Source organism: Oncorhynchus keta, unplaced genomic scaffold, assembly GCF_023373465.1.
Source record: "Oncorhynchus keta strain PuntledgeMale-10-30-2019 unplaced genomic scaffold, Oket_V2 Un_contig_8064_pilon_pilon, whole genome shotgun sequence".
In the NCBI taxonomy this organism is placed as follows: Eukaryota; Metazoa; Chordata; class Actinopteri; order Salmoniformes; family Salmonidae; genus Oncorhynchus; species Oncorhynchus keta.
In genome coordinates this window covers 92,861-114,653 of record NW_026289837.1, presented here as the reverse complement: position 1 = coordinate 114,653, position 21,793 = coordinate 92,861, and the positions used below count along the sequence as shown (strand labels likewise).

Sequence of the window (21,793 nt, the reverse complement as noted above, 5' to 3'; positions counted from 1 at the left end):
TAGACTGGATAGTTTACCAGACCTTTACCTTTCTAGCTAGTAGACTGGATAGTTTACCAGACCTTTACCTTTCTAGCTAGTAGACTGGATAGTTTACCAGACCTTTCTAGCCAGTAGACTGGATAGTTTACCAGACCTTTACCTTTCTAGCTAGTAGACTGGATAGTTTACCAGACCTTTACCTTTCTAGCTAGTAGACTGGATAGTTTACCAGACCTTTACCTTTCTAGCTAGTAGACTGGATAGTTTACCAGACCTTTCTAGCTAGTAGACTGGATAGTTTACCAGACCTTTCTAGCTAGTAGACTGGATAGTTTACCAGACCTTTCTAGCTAGTAGACTGGATAGTTTACCAGACCTTTAGCTAGTAGACTGGATATTTTACCAGACCTTTCTAGCTAGTAGACTGGATAGTTTACCAGACCTTTACCTTTCTAGCTAGTAGACTGGATAGTTTACCAGACCTTTCTAGCCAGTAGACTGGATAGTTTACCAGACCTTTCTAGCTAGTAGACTGGATAGTTTACCAGACCTTTACCTTTCTAGCTAGTAGACTGGATAGTTTACCAGACCTTTACCTTTCTAGCTAGTAGACTGGATAGTTTACCAGACCTTTACCTTTCTAGCTAGTAGACTGGATAGTTTACCAGACCTTTCTAGCTAGTAGACTGGATAGTTTACCAGACCTTTCTAGCTAGTAGACTGGATAGTTTACCAGACCTTTCTAGCTAGTAGACTGGATAGTTTACCAGACCTTTCTAGCTAGTAGACTGGATATTTTACCAGACCTTTCTAGCTAGTAGACTGATAGTTTACCAGACCTTTACCTTTCTAGCTAGTAGACTGGATAGTTTACCAGACCTTTCTAGCCAGTAGACTGGATAGTTTACCAGACCTTTCTAGCTAGTAGCCTGGATAGTTTACCAGACCTTTACCTTTCTAGCTAGGAGACTGGATAGTTTACCAGACCTTTACCTTTCTAGCTAGTAGACTGGATAGTTTACCAGACCTTTACCTTTCTAGCTAGTAGACTGGATAGTTTACCAGACCTTTCTAGCCAGTAGACTGGATAGTTTACCAGACCTTTCTAGCTAGTAGACTGGATAGTTTACCAGACCTTTACCTTTCTAGCTAGTAGACTGGATAGTTTACCAGACCTTTCTAGCCAGTAGACTGGATAGTTTACCAGACCTTTACCTTTCTAGCTAGTAGACTGGATAGTTTACCAGACCTTTACCTTTCTAGCTAGTAGACTGGATAGTTTACCAGACCTTTACCTTTCTAGCTAGTAGACTGGATAGTTTACCAGACCTTTACCTTTCTAGCTAGTAGACTGGATAGTTTACCAGACCTTTACCTTTCTAGCTAGTAGACTGGATAGTTTACCAGACCTTTCTAGCTAGTAGACTGGATAGTTTACCAGACCTTTCTAGCTAGTAGACTGGATAGTTTACCAGACCTTTCTAGCTAGTAGACTGGATAGTTTACCAGACCTTTCTAGCCAGTAGACTGGATAGTTTACCAGACCTTTCTAGCTAGTAGACTGGATAGTTTACCAGACCTTTACCTTTCTAGCTAGTAGACTGGATAGTTTACCAGACCTTTCTAGCCAGTAGACTGGATAGTTTACCAGACCTTACCTTTCTAGCTAGTAGACTGGATAGTTTACCAGACCTTTACCTTTCTAGCTAGTAGACTGGATAGTTTACCAGACCTTTACCTTTCTAGCTAGTAGACTGGATAGTTTACCAGACCTTTACCTTTCTAGCTAGTAGACTGGATAGTTTACCAGACCTTTACCTTTCTAGCTAGTAGACTGGATAGTTTACCAGACCTTTACCTTTCTAGCTAGTAGACTGGATAGTTTACCAGACCTTTCTAGCTAGTAGACTGGATAGTTTACCAGACCTTTCTAGCTAGTAGACTGGATAGTTTACCAGACCTTTCTAGCCAGTAGACTGGATAGTTTACCAGACCTTTCTAGCCAGTAGACTGGATAGTTTACACTTCCTCTTCCGATGACCTGTGGGGAGGTCAACATAATGAAAGAATATCTACCAAATCTATTCATTTTAAAATGTTAATGACTTCTCCTTGCCATTTTAATTCACCTGACGATAAGGCACGACATTTGGGTGGAAAAACATGTTTTGCTAACATGTTCAGGGCCCCTGTGTCTCCGTTTTGCCTGGCCGGGGGTCCCTGGACAAGGAAAGGTTTAAACTGATGTAGGCAACTGTCAGAGCTCCATGACTGTAGTACGGACGGTGTTATCATCACCCCAGCAGCCCTAATGGAGGTTGCCTAGGCAACAGCCGACTGAAGATTGGGTTGCTGTGGTGATGCTGCTCTTGGTCTATTATTAAACAGGCTTGGTCTGTTAAGAGGAGTAGGGAAAGAGGAACCTGTGTGTGTGTGTGTGTGTGTGTGTGTGTGTGTGTGTGTGTGTGTGTGTGTGTGTGTGTGTGTGTGTGTGTGTGTGTGTGTGTGTGTGTGTGTGTGTGTGTGTGTGTGTGTGCACCATGAGTTGTCCTGGAGTGTTTTAAGTTAATCGTTTGTCCATCGAGTTAATTGTTTGTTCTGTTCTGTTCCCTTCCTAACCCCCTTCCTTTCCTAACCCCTGTTCCTTTCCTAACCCCTGTTCCTTTCCTAACCCCTGTTCCCTTCCTAACCCCTGTTCCTTTCCTAACCCCTGTTCCTTTCCTAACCCCTGTTCCAACCCCTGTTCCCTTCCTTACCCCTGTTCCTTCCTAACCCCTGTGTCCCTTCCTAACCCCCTTCCCTTCCTAACCCCTGTTCCCTTCCTAACCCCCGAATGTTCCCTTCCTAACCCCTTTCCCTTCCTAACCCCTGTTCCCTTCCTAACCCCCTTCCTTCCTAACCCCTGTTCCCTGTTCCCTTCCTAACCCCCGTTCCCTTCCTAACCCCTGTTCCCTTCCCTAACCCCTGTTCCTTCCTAACCCCTGTTCCCTTCCTAACCCCCCTTCCCTTCCTAACCCTGTTCCCTTCCTAACCCCCGTTTCCTAACCCCGTTCTTCCTAACCCCTGTTCCCTTCCTAACCCCCGTTCCTTCCTAACCCCGTTCCCTTCCTAACCCCCTTCCCTTCCTAACCCCTGTTCCTTTCCTAACCCCTGTTCCCTTCCTAACCCCTGTTCCCTTCCTAACCCCTGTTCCTTTCCTAACCCCTGTTCCCTTCCTAACCCCTGTTCCCTTCCTAACCCCTGTTCCCTTCCTAACCCCTGTTCCCTTCCTAACCCCTGTTCCCTTCCTAACCCCTGTTCCCTTCCTAACCCCTGTTCCCTTCCTAACCCCTGTTCCCTTCCTAACCCCTGTTCCCTTCCTAACCCCTTCCCTTCCTAACCCCCGTTCCCTTCCTAACCCCGTTCCCCTTCCTTCCTTCCTAACCCCTTCCTAACCCCCTTCCTTCCTTTCCCTTCCTAACCCCTGTTCCCTTCCTAACCCCCTTCCTCCCTTCCTAACCCCTGTTCCCTTCCTAACCCCCCTGTTCCTTCCTAACCCCTTCCCTTCCTAACCCCCGTTCCCTTCCTTCTAACCCCTTCTAACCCCCTTCCCTTCCTAACCCCCGTTCCCTTCCTAACCCCCGTTCCTTCCTAACCCCCGTTCCTTCTTCCTAACCCCTGTTCCTTCCCCCTAACCCCTTCCCTTCCTAACCCCCGTTCCCTTCCTAACCCCGTTCCCTTCCTAACCCCTTCCCTTCCTAACCCCCCTTCCCTTCCTAACCCCCCTTCTCTTCCTAACCCCCGTTCCCTTCCTTCCTAACCCCCGTTCCTTCCTAACCCCCGTTCCCCTTCCTAACCCCATTCCCTTCTAACCCCCGTTCCCTTCCTAACCCCTGTTCCTAACCCCGTTCCTTCCTAACCCCCGTTCCCTTCCTTCCTAACCCCCCTTCTCTTCCTAACCCCCGTTCCTTCCTAACCCCTTCCCTTCCTAACCCCCTTCCCTTCCTAACCCCCTTCCCTTCCTAACCCCGTTCCTTCTAACCCCTCTTCCCTTCCTAACCCCCTTCCCTTCCTAACCCCTGTTCCCTTCCTAACCCCCTTCTCTTCCTAACCCCCCGTTCCCTTCTTCCTAACCCCCTTCTCTTCCTAACCCTGTCCTGTCCTTCCTTTTCCCTTCCTAACCCCTGTTCCCTTCCTAACCCCCGTTCCTTCCTAACCCCTCTTCCCTTCCTAACCCCGAGAATGAGAAAGAGAATGACCATCCAGGACAGTCTGCTCCATCCCTGGATCAAGGTCTGTCTAACACACACACGCACACACACACACACACACACACACACACACACACACACACACACACACACACACACACACACACACACACACACACACACACAGGTTAAGTTATTTCTTTATTCACTAAGTACAGGGAATGAGTGTTCATTCACTCCCTAAAATCCTACTTGAAAACGAAGGGCAGCAGAATGATACACAATATGATCAATATAAACAGTATTGATAAGTGGATGTAATCTATTGATCTGATTAGTCGTATATGTTCCTGTTTGTTCAATCAGCCAAAGGACTCCCAGCAGGCTCTCAGCAGGAAGGAGTCTGCAGTCAACATGGAGAAGTTTAAGAAGTTTGCTGCTCGGAGGAAATGGAAGGTACATTTATCTCTCTCCCTCTGTCTCTTTTTCACTCTCTCTTCTATCTCTCTCCCTCTTCTATCTCTCTCCTCTCTCTCTCTCTCCTATCTCTCTTCACTTTCTCTTCTATCTCTCTCCCTCTTCTATCTCTCTCCCTCTTCTATCTCTCTCCCTCTTCTATCTCTCTCCCTCTTCTATCTCTCTCCCTCTTCTATCTCTCTCCCTCTCCTATCTCTCTCTCTCTCCTAACTCTCTCCCACTATATCTCTCTCCCTCTTCTATCTTCTCTCTCTCTTCTATCTCTCTCCCTCTTCTATCTCTCTTTATATATTTATATATATTTATTTTACCTTTATTTAACTAGGCAAGTCAGTTAATTAAGAACAAATTCTTATTTTCAATGACGCCTGTTCAGGAGCAGAACGACAGATTTGTACAGATTACTTCCGGCCCCGACAGAGATGGCCGCCTCGCTTCGCGTTCCTAGGAAACTATGCAGTTTTTTGTTTTTTTACGTGTTATTTCTTACATTAGTACCCCAGGTCATCTTAGGTTTCATTACATACAGTCAAACTACTGAAGAACTACTGAATTACTACTGAATATAAGAGCAGCGTCAACTCACCATCAGTACGACCAAGAATATGACTTTCGCAAAGCGGATACTGTGTTCTGCCTTTCAACCAGGACAACGGAATGGATCCCAGCCTGCGACCCAAAACAACAACGTCGTAAAAGAGGCAAACGGAGCGGTCTTCTGGTCAGACTCCGGAGACGAGCACATCGTGCACCACTCCCCATTATACTTCTCGCCAATGTCCAGTCTCTTGACAACAAGGTTGATGAAATCCGAGCAAGGGTAGCATTCCAGAGGGACATCAGAGACTGTAACGTCCTCTGCTTCACGGAAACATGGCTCACTGGGAAGACGCTATCGGAGTCGGTGCAGCCAACAGGTTTCTCCACGCATCGCGCCGACAGAAACAAACACCTTTCTGGTAAGAAGAGGGGTGGGGGCGTATGCCTTATGGCTAACGAGACGTGGTGTGGTCACAAAGGCATACAGGCACTCAAGTCCTTCTGTTCACCTGATTTAGAATTCCTTACAATCAAATGTCGACCGCATTATCTACCAAGGGAATTCTCTTCGATTATAATCACAGCCGTATATATTCCCCCCCAAGCAGACACATCGATGGTTCTGAACTAACTTTATTTGACTCTTTGCAAACTGGAATCCATATATCCGGAGGCTGCATTCATTGTAGCTGGGGATTTTAACAAGGCTAATCTGAAAACAAGACTCCCTAAATTTTATCAGCATATCGATTGCGCAACCAGGGCTGGCAAAACCTTGGATCACTGCTATTCCAACTTCCCGACGCATATAAGGCCCTGCCCCGCCCTCCTTTCGGAAAAGCTGACCACGACTCCATTTTGTTGATCCCTGCCTACAGACAGAAACTAAAACAAGAGGCTCCCACGCTGAGGTCTGTCCAACACTGGTCCGACCAAGCTGATTCCACACTCCAAGACTGCTTCCATCACGTGGACTGGGATATGTTTCGTATTGCGTCAGACAACAACATTGACGAATACGCTGATTCGGTGTGCGAGTTCATTAGAACGTGCGTTGAAGATGTCGTTCCCAAGGCAATCAAACAAGCTAAACGTCAGTATAGAGACAAAGTAGAATCTCAATTCAACGGCTCAGACACAAGAGGCATGTGGCAGGGTCTACAGTCAATCACGGATTACAAAAAGAAACCAGCCCCGTCACGGACCAGGATGTCTTGCTCCCAGGCAGACTAAATAACTTTTTTGCCCGCTTTGAGGACAATACAGTGCCACTGACACGGCCTGCAACCAAAACATGCGGCCTCTCCTTCACTGCAGTCGAGGTGAGGAAAACATTTAAACGTGTTAACCCTCGCAAAGCTGCAGGCCCAGACGGCATCCCCAGCCGCGCCCTCAGAGCATGCGCAGACCAGCTGGCTGTTGTGTTTACGGACATATTCAATCAATCCCTATCCCAGTCTGCTGTTCCCACATGCTTCAAGAGGGCCATCATTGTTCCTGTTCCCAAGAAAGCTAAGGTAACTGAGCTAAACAACTACCGCCCCGTAGCACTCACTTCCGTCATCATGAAGTGCTTTGAGAGACTAGTCAAGGACCATATCACCTCCACCTTACCTGACACCCTAGACCCACTCCAATTTGCTTACCGCCCAAATAGGTCCACAGACGATGCAATCTCAACCACACTGCACACTGCCCTAACCCATCTGGACAAGAGGAATACCTATGTGAGAATGCTGTTCATCGACTACAGCTCGGCATTCAACACCATAGTACCCTCCAAGCTCGTCATCAAGCTCGAGACCCTGGGTCTCGACCCCGTCCTGTGCAACTGGGTACTGGACTTCCTGACGGGCCGCCCCCAGGTGGTGAGGGTAGGCAACAACATCTCCACCCCGCTGATCCTCAACACTAGGGCCCCACAATGGTGCGTTCTGAGCCCTCTCCTGTACTCCCTGCTCACCCACGACTGCGTGGCCACGCACGCCTCCAACTCAATCATCAAGTTTGCGGACGACACAGCAGTGGTAGGCTTGATAACCAACAACCATGAAGAGACGGCCTACAGGGAGGAGGTGAGGGCCCTCGGAGTGTGGCGTCAGGAAAATAACCTCACACTCAACGTCAACAAAACTAAGGAGATGATTGTGGACTTCAGGAAACAGCAGAGGGAACACCCCCTATCCACATCGATGGAACAGTAGTGGAGAGGGTAGCATGTTTTAAGTTCCTCGGCATACACATCACAGACAAACTGAATTGGTCCACTCACACAGACAGCATCGTGAAGAAGGCGCAGCAGCGCCTCTTCAACCTCAGGAGGCTGAAGAAATTCGGCTTGTCACCAAAAGCACTCACAAACTTCTACAGATGCACAATCGAGAGCATCCTGGCGGGCTGTATTACCGCCTGGTACGGCAACTGCTCAGCCCACAACCGTAAGGCTCTCCAGAGGGTAGTGAGGTCTGCACAATGCATCACCGGGGGCAAACTACCTGCCCTCCAGGACACCTACACCACCCGATGTTACAGGAAGGCCATAAAGATCATCAAAGACATCAACCACCCGAGCCACTGCCTGTTCACCCCATTATCATCCAGAAGGCGAGGTCAGTACAGGTGCATCAAAGCTGGGACCGAGAGACTGAAAAACAGCTTCTATCTCAAGGCCATCAGACTGTTAAACAGCCACCACTAACATTGAGTGGCTGCTGCCAACACACTGACATTGACACTGACCCAACTCCAGCCACTTTAATAATGGGAATTGATGGGAAATTATGTAATATATATATATCACTAGCCACTTTAAACAATGCTACCTAATATAAAGTTTACATACCCTACATTATTCATCTCATATGCATACGTATATACTGTACTCTATATCATCTACTGCATCTTTATGTAATACATGTATCACTAGCCACTTTAACTATGCCACTTTGTTTACTTTGTCTACATACTCATCTCATATGTATATACTGTACTCGATACCATCTACTGTATGCACCATCACTGTACCATCACTCATTCATATATCCTTATGTACATATTCTTTATCCCCTTACACTGTGTATAAGACAGTAGTTTTGGAATTGTTAGTTAGATTACTTGTTGGTTATTACTGCATTGTCGGAACTAGAAGCACAAGCATTTCGCTACACTCGCACTAACATCAGCTAACCATGTGTATGTGACAAATACAATTTGATTTGATGTACCTTGTCAGCTCAGGGTTTGAACTTGCAACCTTCCGGTTACTAGTCCAACACTCTAACCACTAGGCTACCCTGCCGTCCCTATATATCTATCTATCTCTGTCTTTACTGTTTTTCTTTCCTCTCTCTTTCTCTCTCTCTCTCTCTCTCTCTCTCTCTCTCTCTCTTCTCTCTCTTCTCTCTCTTCTCTCTCTTCTCTCTCTTCTCTCTCTTCTCTCTCTCTCTCTCTCTCTCTCTCTCTCTCTCTCTCTTCTCTCTCTTCTCTCTCTCTTCTCTCTCTTCTCTCTCTTCTCTCTCTCCTATCTCTATCTCCCTGTTTTTCTTCTCTCTCTTCTCTCTCTCTTCTCTCTCCTATCTCTATCTCCCTGTTTCTTCTCTCTCTTCTCTCTATACAATGACATTGTCCATCGTATTGAGATGAGTCTGGTTATGATTCAACATAATTCAGACAGAAATGACAAAGCCCTAAGAGCCTGAAAACCGTCAAACAAAGCTTGTCTGTTTAGTCACTCTAGTGTTGTTTAGTGAGCTCTGGGGGTGAGGAGTAGTGAGCTCTGGGGGTGTGGAGTAGTGAGCTCTGGGGGTGTGGCGTAGTGAGCTCTGGGGGTGTGGAGTAGTGAGCTCTGGGGGTGTGGAGTAGTGAGCTCTGGGGGTGAGGAGTAGTGAGCTCTGGGAGTGTGGAGTAGTGAGCTCTGGGGGTGAGGAGTAGTGAGCTCTGGGAGTGTGGAGTAGTGAGCTCTGGGGGTGTGGAGTAGTGAGCTCTGGGAGTGTGGAGTAGTGAGCTCTGGGGTGTGTCGTAGCGAGCTCTGGGGGTGTGGCGTAGTGAGCTCTGGGGGTGAGGAGTAGTGAGCTCTGGGGGTGTGGAGTAGTGAGCTCTGGGGGTGTGGAGTAGTGAGCTCTGGGGGTGTGGCGTAGTGAGCTCTGGGGGTGTGGCGTAGTGAGCTCTGGGGGTGTGGAGTAGTGAGCTCTGGGGGTGTGGCGTAGCGAGCTCTGGGGGTGTGGCGTAGTGAGCTCTGGGGGTGTGGCGTAGTGAGCTCTGGGGGTGTGGAGTAGTGAGCTCTGGGGGTGTGGAGTAGTGAGCTCTGGGGGTGTGGAGTAGTGAGCTCTGGGGGTGTGGAGTAGTGAGCTCTGGGGGTGTGGTGTAGTGAGCTCTGGGGGTGTGGTGTAGTGAGCTCTGGGGTGTGGTGTAGTGAGCTCTGGGGGTGTGGAGTAGTGAGCTCTGGGGGTGTGGTGTAGTGAGCTCTGGGGTGTGGCGTAGTGAGCTCTGGGGGTGTGGTGTAGTGAGCTCTGGGGGTGTGGTGTAGTGAGCTCTGGGGGTGTGGAGTAGTGAGCTCTGGGGGTGTGGTGTAGTGAGCTCTGGGGGTGTGGCGTAGTGAGCTCTGGGGGTGTGGTGTAGTGAGCTCTGGGGTGTGGAGTCTGGGGTGTCTGGGGTGAGCTCTGGGGGTGTGGCGTAGTGAGCTCTGGGGGTGAGGAGTAGTGAGCTCTGGGTGTGTGGAGTAGTGAGCTCTGGGTGTGTGGAGTAGTGAGCTCTGGGTGTGTGGAGCTCTGGGGGTGTAGTGAGCTCTGGGGGTGTGGTGTAGTGAGCTCTGGAGGTGTGGAGTAGTGAGCTCTGGAGGTGTGGTGTAGTGAGCTCTGGGGGTGTGGTGTAGTGAGCTCTGGGGGTGTGGTGTAGTGAGCTCTGGGGGTGTGGTGTAGTGAGCTCTGGAGGTGTGGTGGGGTAGTGAGCTCTGGGGGTGTGGTGTAGTGAGCTCTGGGGGTGTAGTGTAGTGAGCTCTGGGGTGTAGCGTAGTGAGCTCTGGGTGTGTGGAGTAGTGAGCTCTGAGGGTGTTGCGTAGTGAGCTCTGGGGTGTAGTGAGCTCTGGGGTGTAGTGAGCTCTGGGGTGTAGTGAGCTCTGGGGTGTAGTGAGCTCTGGGGGTGTGGTGTAGTGAGCTCTGGGGTGTTACGTAGTGAGCTCTGGGTGTGTGGAGTAGTGAGCTCTGGGGGTGTGGAGTAGTGAGCTCTGGGGGTGTAGTGAGCTCTGGGGGTGTGGTGTAGTGAGCTCTGGGGGTGTGGTGAGCTCTGGGGGTGTGGCGTAGTGAGCTCTGGGGGTGTGGCGTAGTGAGCTCTGGGGGTGGCGTGTGGCGGGGGTGTGGCGTAGTGAGCTCTGGGGGTGTGGTGAGCTCTGGGGGTGTGGCGTAGTGAGCTCTGGGGGTGTGGTGAGCTCTGGGGGTGGCGTTGCTCTGGGGGTGTGTGAGCTCTGGGGGTGTGAGCTCTGGGGTGTGTGAGCTCTGGGGGTGTGGCGGTGAGCTCTGGGGGTGTGGCGTAGTGAGCTCTGGGGGTATTCTAATATTTATTAATATTCTGTTTCTTCTCTCCTATCTTCCAGCAATCGGTGCGCCTCATCTCGTTGTGTAACCGTCTCTCTCGCTCCTTCCTGTCTAGAAGCAACATCAGTGTGGCTCGCAGTGATGACACGTTGGTAAGAACAACCCCTGTCTTAGACACACACACACACACACACACACACACACACACACACACACACACACACACATTCATATAGATGCACAAAATCACACCCACTGGTAAGATCTGAGACAACTCTATTCCACCCTGTTCCCTATGTGGTGGTGCCCTACGTTTAGTCAGATCCTTATGAAGTACCATGTAAAAGTATAGAGAACCCCCCTCCCCGCCCACATACCTGTTGAAGGTTAGTGATTTGCCTTATGTGTTATCAGTGTTATCAATTTACCTATCTAAACTTTACACAGTTGGTTACTTTCTGAAACTACTGTCTGTCCCTCCCCACCCCCCTCTCTGTCTGTCCCTCCCCACCCCCTCTCTGTCTGTCCCTCCCCACCCCCCTCTCCGTCTGTCCCTCCCCACCCCCTCTCTGTCTGTCCCTCCCCACCCCCCTCTCTGTCTGTCCCTCCCCACCCCCCTCTCTGTCTGTCCCTCCCCACCCCCCTCTCCGTCTGTCTCTCCCACCCCCCTCTCGGTCTGTCCCTCCCCATCCTCCTCTCTGTCTGTCTGTCTGTCTGTCTGTCTGTCTGTCTGTCTGTCTGTCTCTCTGTCTTTCCCTCCCCACCCCCCTCTCTGTCTTTTCTCCCCATCCCCCTCTGTCTTTCCCTCCCCACCCCCTCTCTGTCTCTCTGTCTTTTCCTCCCCACCCCCCTCTCTGTCTCTCTGTCTTTTCCCCCCACCCCCTCTCTCTGTCTTTCCCTCCCCACCCCCTCTCTGTCTTTCCCTCCCCACCCCCTCTCTGTCTTTCCCTCCCCACCCCCTCTCTGTCTTTCCCTCCCCACCCCCCTCTCTGTCTTTCCCTCCCCACCCCCTCCCCATCTGTCCCTCCCCATCTTCCCTCCCCACCCCCTGTCTCTCTGTCTTTTCCTCCCCACCCCCCCTCTCTCTGTCTTTCCCTCCCCACCCCCTCTCTGTCTGTCCCTCCCCACCCCCTCTCTGTCTGTCCCTCCCCACCCCCTCTCTGTCTGTCCCTCCCCACCCCCTCCCCGTCTGTCCCTCCCCACCCCCCTCTCTGTCTGTCCCTCCCACCCCCCTCTCTGTCTGTCCCTCCCCACCCCCCTCTCTGTCTGTCCCTCCCCACCCCCTCTCTGTCTGTCTCTCCCCACCCCCTCTCTGTCTGTCCCTCCCCACCCCCTCTCTGTCTGTCCCTCCCCACCCCTCTCCGTCTGTCTCTCCCCACCCCCTCTCTGTCTGTTCCTCCCCACCCCCTCTCCGTCTTTCCCCACCCCCTCCTCCCCCCCACCCCCTCTCTGTCTGTCCCTCCCCACCCCCTCTCTGTCTGTCCCTCCCCACCCCCTCTCTGTCTGTCCCTCCCCACCCCCTCTCCGTCTGTCCCCCCCTGTCTCTGTCTGTCCCTCCCCACCCCCCCCCGTCTCCCTCCCCACCCCCTCTCCGTTGTCCCTCCCCACCCCCTCTCTGTCTGTCTCTCCCCACCCCTCTCTGTCTGTCCCTCCCCACCCCCCCACCCCCTCTGTCTGTCCCTCCCCACCCCCTCTCTGTCTGTCCCTCCCCACCCCCTCTCTGTCTGTCTCTCCCACCCCCTCTCTGTCTGTCTCTCCCCACCCCCTCTCCGTCTGTCCTCCCCACCCCCTCTCTGTCTGTCCCTCCCCACCCCCTCTCTGTCTGTCCCTCCCCACACCCCCCTCCGTCTGTCCCTCCCCACCCCCCTCTCTGTCTGTCCTCCCCACCCTGTCCTCTCCCCACCCCCTCTCCGTCTGTCCTCCCCACCCCCTCTCTGTCTGTCCCTCCCCACCCCCTCTCCGTCTGTCCCTCCCCACCCCCTCTCTGTCTGTCCCTCCCCACCCCCTCTGTCTGTCTGTCCCTCCCCACCCCCTCTCTGTCTGTCCCCCACCCCCTCTCTCTGTCCCCCTCCCCCTCTCTGTCTGTCCTCCCCACCCCCTCTCTGTCTGTCCCTCCCCACCCCCTCTCCGTCTGTCCCTCCCCACCCCCCTCTCTGTCTGTCTCTCCCCACCCCCCTCTCTGTCTGTCCCTCCCCACCCCCTCTCTGTCTGTCTGTCCCTCCCCACCCCCTCTCCGTCTGTCCCTCCCCACCCCCTCTCCATCTGTCCCTCCCCACCCCCTCTCTGTCTGTCCCTCCCCACCCCCTCTCTGTCTGTCCTCCCCCCCTCTCTGTCTGTCCTCCCCCTCTCTGTCTGTCCCTCCCCACCCCCCTCTCCGTCTGTCCCTCCCCACCCCCTCTCCGTCTGTCCCTCCCCACCCCCTCTCTGTCTGTCCCTCCCCACCCCCTCTCTGTCTGTCCCTCCCCACCCCCCTCTCCGTCTGTCCCCCCACCCCCTCTCCGTCTGTCTCTCCCCTCTCTGTCTGTCCCTCCCCACCCCCTCTCTGTCTGTCCCTCCCCACCCCCTCTCCGTCTGTCCCTCCCCACCCCCTCTCTGTCTGTCCCCCACCCCTCCTGTCTGTCCCTCCCCCCCCCTCTCTGTCTGTCCCTCCCCACCCCCTCTCCGTCTGTCCCTCCCACCCCCTCTCCGTCTGTCCCTCCCCACCCCCTCTCCGTCTGTCCCTCCCCACCCCCCTCTCTGTCTGTCCTCCCCACCCCCTCTCTGTCTGTCCTCCCCACCCCCTCTCCCTGTCTCTCCCCACCCCCCTCTCTGTCTGTCCCTCCCCACCCCCTCTCCGTCTGTCCCTCCCCACCCCCTCTCCGTCTGTCCCTCCCCACCCCCTCTCTGTCTGTCTCTCCCCACCCCCTCTCTGTCTGTCTCTCCCCACCCCCTCTCTGTCTGTCTCTCCCCACCCCCTCCAGTCTGTCTCTCCCCACCCCTCCTGTCTGTCTCTCCCCACCCCCTCTCTGTCTGTCCCTCCCCATCCCGTCTGTCCTCCCCACCCCCCTCTCTGTCTGTCTCTCCCCACCCCCTCTCTGTCTGTCTCTCCCCACCCCCTCTCTGTCTGTCCATCCCCACCTGATGTCCCTCCCCACCCCCTAACTGTCTGTCTTACCCCCTCCTGTCTGTCCTCCCCACCCTCTCTGTCTGTCCCTCCCCACCCTCCTCTCCGTCTGTCCCTCCCCACACCTCTCCGATGTCCCTCCCCACCACTATATTCTCCTCCGTCTGTCTACCTGAGCCTCTGGCCGTCTGTCTCATACACCTGATGTCCCTCCCCACCCCCTCTCTATATTCCCCATCCCTGTCCCCTGAGCCTCTGTCTGTCTCTCCCCACCTCTACACTCTGATGGAAACATAACACCCCTATCTCTCCCCACCCCCTCTCTGTCTGTCCCTCCCCACCCCCTCTCCGTCTGTCCCTCCCCACCCCCCTCTCCTGATGTCTCTCCCCATCTCTGTCTGTCTCTCCCCACCCTCTCCTGTCTGTCCCTCCCCACCCCCTCTCTGTCTGTCCCTCCCCACCCCCTCTCCGTCTGTCCCTCCCCACCCCCTCTCCATCTGTCCCTCCCCACCCCTCTCTCTGTCTGTCCCTCCCCACCCCCTCTCTGTCTGTCCCTCCCACCCCCTCCGTCTGTCCCTCCCCATCCCGTCTGTTCTCCCCACCCCCTCTCTGTCTGTCCCTCCCATACACCTGTCTGTCCCTCCCCACCCCCTCTCCGTCTGTCCCTCCCCACCCCCTTCTCTGTCTGTCCCTCCCCACCCCCTCTCTGTCTGTCCCTCCCCACCCCTCCTGTCTGTCCCTCCCCACCCCCTCTCCGTCTGTCCCTCCCCACCCTCTCCGTCTGTCTCTCCCACCCCCTCTCTGTCTGTCCCTCCCCCCTCCAGCTGTCCCTCCCCACCCCCTCTCTGTCTGTCTCTCCCCACCCCTCTCTGTCTGTCCCTCCCCACCCCCTCTCTGTCTGTCCCTCCCCACCCCTCTCCGTCTGTCCCTCCCCACCCCCTCTCCGTCTGTCCCTCCCCACCCCCTCTCTGTCTGTCTCTCCCTGACCCCCTCTCTGTCTGTCTCTCCCCACCCCCTCTCCGTCTGTCTCTCCCCCAACTCTGTCTGTCCCTCCCCACCCTCCTCACTGTCCAGCTCCCCACCTTAAGTCTGTCCCTCCCCACCCCCTCTCCGTCTGTCCCTCCCCACCTCTCTGTCTGTCTCTCCCCACCCCCTCTGTCTGTCTGACCTTCCGTCTGTCTCTCCCCACCCCCTGTCTGTCCCTCCCCCACAGCTCTGTCCTCCCCACCCCCTCCAGCTCTGTCCTCCCCAACCTCTGTCTGTCTCTCCCCAAGGTCTGTCTCTCCCCAACCCCTCTCCGTCTGACTCTCCCCACCCCCAGCTGTCCCTCCCCACCCTCCTCTCCGTCTGTCCCTCCCCACCCCCTCTCCGTCTGTCCCTCCCCACCCCTGTCTCTGTCTGTCCCTCCCCACCCCCTCTCCGTCTGTCCCTCCCCAACCCCTCTCCGTCTATCCCTCCCCCAGTCTGTCTATCTCTGTCTGTCTCCCCATCCTAGTCTGTCTCCCCACCCCCTCTGTCTGTCCCTCCCCATCCCTCTCCGTCTGTCCCTATCTCTGTCTGTCCCTCCCCACCCCCTATCTGTCCTCCCCACCCCCTCTGTCTGTCCCTCCCCATCTCCGTCTGTCCCTCCCCATCTAGTGTCTGTCCCTCCCCAATCCCCTCCCCATCTGTCCCTCCCCACCCCCTCTCCGTCTGTCTACCCCTCTCTGTCTGTCCCTCCCCACCCTCCCCATCTGTCCCTCCCCATCTAGTCATCCCCATCTCTGTCACCCCCTCTCTGTCTGTCCCTCCCCACCCCCTCTGTCCCTCCCTCTCCCCCTCTAGTCTGTCCCTCCCCACCCCTCTCTGTCTGTCCCTCCCCATCTCCGAAACATCACTATTATAATCATCTACATCCATATGGAAACATAACACTATTATCCCTGTTACCTATCTAGATACCATACACCTGATGGAAACATAACACTATATTATCCCTGTTACCTGAGCCTGTGGCACGATACCATACACCTGATGGAAACATAACACTATATTATCCCTGTTACCTGAGCCTGTGGCACGATACCATACACCTGATGGAAACATAACACTATATTATCCCTGTTACCTGAGCCTGTGGCACGATACCATACACCTGATGGAAACATAACACTATATTATCCCTGTTACCTGAGCCTGTGGCACGATACCATACACCTGATGGAAACATAACACTATATTATCCCTGTTACCTGAGCCTGTGGCACGATACCATACACCTGATGGAAACATAACACTATATTATCCCTGTTACCTGAGCCTGTGGCACGATACCATACACCTGATGGAAACATAACACTATATTATCCCTGTTACCTGAGCCTGTGGCACGATACCATACACCTGATGGAAACATAATAACCCCCTGTGGTGTGTCAATAGGATGAGGAAGACTCCTTCGTGATGAAGGCTATAATCCATGCAATAAACGACAACAACGTACCTGGCCTGCAGCATCTTCTGACCTCACTGACCAGCTATGACCTTAACCAGCCCAACAAGGTGAGAACACAGCTCTGACCTCACTGACCAGCTATGACCTTAACCAGCCCAACAAGGTGAGAACACAGCTCTGACCTCACTGACCAGCTATGACCTTAACCAGCCCAACAAGGTGAGAACACAGCTCTGACCTCACTGACCAGCTATGACCTTAACCAGCCCAACAAGGTGAGAACACAGCTCTGACCTCACTGACCAGCTATGACCTTAACCAGCCCAACAAGGTGAGAACACAGCTCTGACCTCACTGACCAGCTCTAACCAATGTAACTAGAACACAGCTCATCACTATCAGTCATATCTAGTCATCTATCTAGTCATCTATCTAGTTTGTTACATCTATCTAGTCATCTATTAACCTATCTAGTCATCTATCTAGTCATCTATCTAATCATCTATCTAATCATCTATCTAGTCATCTATCTAATCATCTATCTAGTCATCTATCTAGTCATCTATCTAGTCATCTATCTAATCATCTATCTAGTCATCTATCTAGTCATCTATCTAGTCATCTATCTAGTCATCTATCTAGTCATCTATCTAGTCATCTATCTAGTCATCTATCTAGTCATCTATCTAGTCATCTATCTAATCATCTATCTAATCATCTATCTAGTCATCTATCTAGTCATCTATCTAGTCATCTATCTAGTCATCTATCTAGTCATCTATCTAGTCATCTATCTAGTCATCTATCTAATCATCTATCTAGTCATCTAGTCATCTATCTAGTCATCTATCTAGTCATCTATCTAGTCATCTATCTAATCATCTATCTAGTCATCTATCTAGTCATCTATCTAGTCATCTATCTAGTCATCTATCTAATCATCTATCTAATCATCTATCTAGTCATCTATCTAATCATCTATATAGTCATCCATCTAGTCATCTATTTCTAGTTATCCATCTAGTCATCTATCTAATCATCTATCTAGTCATCTATCTAGTCATCTATCTAGTCATCTATCTAGTCATCTATCTAGTCATCTATCTAGTCATCTATCTAATCATCTATCTAATCATCCCACTAACAGTCTGTCTGATCTTTTCTCCAGCTCTCAGCAGAACACCTTGTTAAGGAATCAGTCTCTACTATCATACTAACCCTGACTTCTCTGGTCTGCTCAGAACACTGTGTGTGTGTACAGTATAATGTATGTACATTCACTGATCCCATGTTAACATGTGTGTGGGTAGAACGGGACTCCCCCCCTCCTGATTGCAGCAGGCTGTGGGAACATTCAGATCATCGATGTGCTGATGGGGAAAGGAGCTGAGATACAGGCACACGACAAGGTACACACACTACCACGACAAGGTACACACACCACCACGACAAGGTACACACACTACCACGACAAGGTACACACACTACCACGACAAGGTACACACACTACCACGACAAGGTACACACACTACCACGACAAGGTACACACACTACCACGACAAGGTACACACACTACCACGACAAGGTACACACACTACCACGACAAGGTACACACACTACCACGACAAGGTACACACACTACCACGACAAGGTACACACACTACCACGACAAGGTACACACCACCACGACAAGGTACACACACTACACACTACCACGCTACCACGACACACACTACCACGACAAGGTACACACACTACCACGACAAGGTACACACACTACCACGACAAGGTACACACTACCACGACAAGGTACACACACTACCACGACAAGGTACACACACTACCACGAAAGGTACACACACCACCACGACAAGGTACACACACCACCACGACAAGGTACACACACTACCACGACAAGGTACACACACACTACCACGACAAGGTACACACACACTACCACGACAAGGTACACACACTACCACGACAAGGTACATACTACCACGACAAGGTACACACACTACCACGACAAGGTACACACACCACCACGACAAGGTACACACACTACCACGACAAGGTACACACACCACGACAAGGTACCACACTACAAATGTACACACACACTACCACGACAAGGTACACACACTACCACGACAAGGTACACACACACTACCACGACAAGGTACACACACTACCACGACAAGGTACACACACTACCACGACAATGTACACACACACTACCACGCCAAGGTACACACACACTACCACGACAAGGTACACACACTACCACGACAAGGTACAGACAGACAGGACTCACACACAAAAAAACACACAGTCTACTTCTTAATTTGGGTTTCATTTTAATGACACTCAAGAATACAAAAATGTATACACTACTGTTCAATAGTTTGGTGTCACTTAGTAATGCCCACATTTTTGTCCATTAAAATAACATCAAATTGATCAGAAATACAGTGGAGACATTGTTAATGTTGTAAATGACTATTGTGGCTGGATTTTTATGGATTTTTATGGAATATCTACATTGGTGTATAGAGGCCCATTATCAGCAACCATCACTCCTGTGTTCCAATGGCACGTTGTGTTAGCTAATCCAAGTTTATCATTTTAAAAGGCTAATTGATCATTAGAAAACCCTTTCACAATTATGTTAACACAGCTAAAAACTGTTGTTCTGATTAAAGAAGCAATAAAACTGCCCTTTTTTAGACTAGTTGAGTATCTGGAGCGTCATCATTTGTGGGTTCGAATACAGGCTCAACATGGCCACAAGTCCTCAACAGGCAGCTTCATTAAATAGTACCCACAAAACAGCAGTCTCAACGTCAACAGTGAAGAGGCGACTCCGGGATGCTGGCCTTCTAGGCAGAGTTGCAAAGAAAAAGCCATATCTCAGACTGGCCAATAAAAATAAAAGATTAAGATGGGCAAAAGAACACAGACACTGGACAGAGGAACTCTGCCTAGAAGGCCAGCATCCCGGAGTCACCTCTTCACTGTTGACGTTGAGACTGGACAGAGGAACTCTGCCTAGAAGGCCAGCATCCCGGAGTCGCCTCTTCACTGTTGACGTTGAGACTGGACAGAGGAACTCTGCCTAGAAGGCCAGCATCCCGGAGTCGCCTCTTCACTGTTGACGTTGAGACTGGACAGAGGAACTCTGCCTAGAAGGCCAGCATCCCGGAGTCGCCTCCTCACTGTTGACGTTGAGACTGGACAGAGGAACTCTGCCTAGAAGGCCAGAATCCCGGAGTCTCCTCCTCACTGTTGACGTTGAGACTGGAAAGAGGAATTCTGCCTAGAAGGCCAGCATCCTGGAGTCGCCTCTTCACTGTTGACGTTGAGACTGGTGTTTTGTGGGTACTATTTAATGATGCTGCCAGTTGAGGACTCGTGAGGCGTCTGTTTCTCAAACTAGACACTCTAATGTACTTGTCCTCTTGCTCAGTTGTGCACCGGGGCCTCCTCTTTTCTATTCTGGTTAGGGCCAGTTTGTGCTGTTCTCTGAAGGGAATAGTACACAGCATTGTACGAGATTTTCAGCTTCTTAGCAATTTCTTGCATGGAATAGCCTTCATTTCTCAGAACAAGAATAGACCGGTCAAGTTTCAGAAGAAAGTACTTTGTTTCTGGACATTTTGAGCCTGTAATCGAACCCACAAATGCTGATGCTCCAGATACTCAACTAGTCTAAAGGTCAGTTTTATTGCTTCTTTAATCAGGACAACAGTTTTCAGCTGTGCTAACATAATTGCAAAAGGGTTTTCTAATGATTAATTAGCCTTTTAAAATTATAAAATGATTAGCTAACACAACGTGCCATTGGAACACAAGAGTGATGGTTGCTGATAATGGGCCTCTGTACGCCTATGTAGATATTCCATTAAAAATCAGCCGTTTCCAGCTACAACAGTCATTTACAACATTAACAATGTCTACACTGTATTTCTGATCAATTTGATGCTATTTTAATGGACAAAAAAAAATTCTTTAAAAAACAAGGATATTTCTAAGTGACCCCAAACTTTTGAACGGTAGTGTAGATATTATCAAATGTTCATAGAAATTCAAACTGTTTTCGGCTTCCTTTGATTAAATGTGAGGGAGTGTTTTGATTAAATGTGAGGGAGTGTTTTGATTAAATGTGAGGGAGTGTTTTGATTAAATGTGAGGGAGTGATTAAATTGAGGGAGGTTGAGAATATTTGAAGGCTCGTTGTTAAACCAGCCGTCTAGCTGGATGGGATAAGGTGAGGTGGGGTGAGGTGTGATGAGGTGTGATGAGGTGGGGTGAGGTGTGATGAGGTGGGGTGAGGTGGGATGAGGTGTGATGGGATGAGGTGGGGTGAGGTGGGGTGAGGTGATGGGGTGTGATGTGATGAGGTGGGGTGAGGTGGCATGGGTGAGGTGAGGTGTGATGGGGTGAGGTGTGATGAGGTGTGATGGGGTGGGATGGGGTGAGGTGTGATGGGGTGAGGTGGGATGTGATGAGGTGGGATGGGATGAGGTGGGATGAGGTGGGATGAGGTGGGGTGAGGTGGGATGGGATGAGGTGGGATGAGGTGGGGTGGGGTGGGATGGGGTGAGGTGGGGTGAGGTGTGGTGAGGTGGGATGAGGTGGGGTGAGGTGGGGTGAGGTGGGGTGAGGTGGGGTGAGGTGGGGTGAGGTGGGGTGAGGTGGGGTGAGGTGTGATGAGGTGGGATGAGGTGGGATAAGGTGAGGTGGGGTGGGATGAGGTGAGGTGTGATGAGGTGGGATGAGGTGGGGTGATGAGGTGGGATAAGGTGAGGTGGGGTGGGATGAGGTGAGGTGTGATGAGGTGGGGTGAGGTGGGATGAGGTGGGGTGAGGTGGGATGAGGTGGGGTGAGGTGGGGTGAGGTGGGATGAGGTGGGATGAGGTGGGATGAGGTGGGATGAGGTGTGAGAAACAGACACACTACAGACCATTCTAATGTAGCTTAAGTAATCGCATGGTGCCCATTTGAACCATTTGTGCTGCACATCCCAGTGTCTGACTTTACCCATTGAACCTCAGAGTGGAGCGAACGCCATCTACTACGCAGGGAGACACGGACACGTGGAGACCCTCAGGTTCCTGCATGAAAAGACCTGCCCTCTGGACGTCCAAGATAAGGTGAATCCCCACACTCACCCCAGGCCCTGAATACCACGATCACAATACACTTCACACTCACCCCAGGCCCTGAATACCACGATCACAATACCACGATCACAATACCACGATCACAACACACTTCACACTCACCCCAGGCCCTGAATACCACGATCACAACACCACGATCACAATACCACGATCACAACACACTTCACACTTCCCCATGACCGTCAGTCCATCAGGCCCCTCGAGCGGCTCTAGCCACTTCCTCCCCACACACTACGGCTGTGACGGTCGTGGAGGTTTGGGTAAATTGGCCATGAATAGAATGATTTTCCCATTCAAGTCAGTGATGTCATAATGGGTGGACTGGCAACGGTTGCGAGGAGCAAAGCAGGAAGTAA

At 51.7% G+C, this 21,793-nt stretch overlaps 1 protein-coding gene across 3 annotated transcripts in view; it reads left to right on the top strand.

Moving 5' to 3' along the window:
- Positions 1–21,793, top strand: part of dapk1 (death-associated protein kinase 1) — a 194,357-nt gene that overhangs the window by 92,008 nt on the left and 80,556 nt on the right. For 2 of the 3 annotated variants that reach the window (XM_052512192.1, XM_052512191.1), the window contains exons 10-15: positions 4,209–4,254; positions 4,539–4,628; positions 10,777–10,869; positions 16,242–16,361; positions 17,565–17,663; positions 21,309–21,447. In XM_052512192.1, coding sequence (XP_052368152.1) covers positions 4,209–4,254; positions 4,539–4,628; positions 10,777–10,869; positions 16,242–16,361; positions 17,565–17,663; positions 21,309–21,437 — 577 coding nt within the window. In that variant the 3' untranslated portion in view covers positions 21,438–21,447. Of the gene's footprint in view, positions 1–4,208; positions 4,255–4,538; positions 4,629–10,776; positions 10,870–16,241; positions 16,362–17,564; positions 17,664–21,308; positions 21,448–21,793 lie in introns of those variants that run through there. The other variant, XM_052512193.1, reaches the window with a different exon arrangement.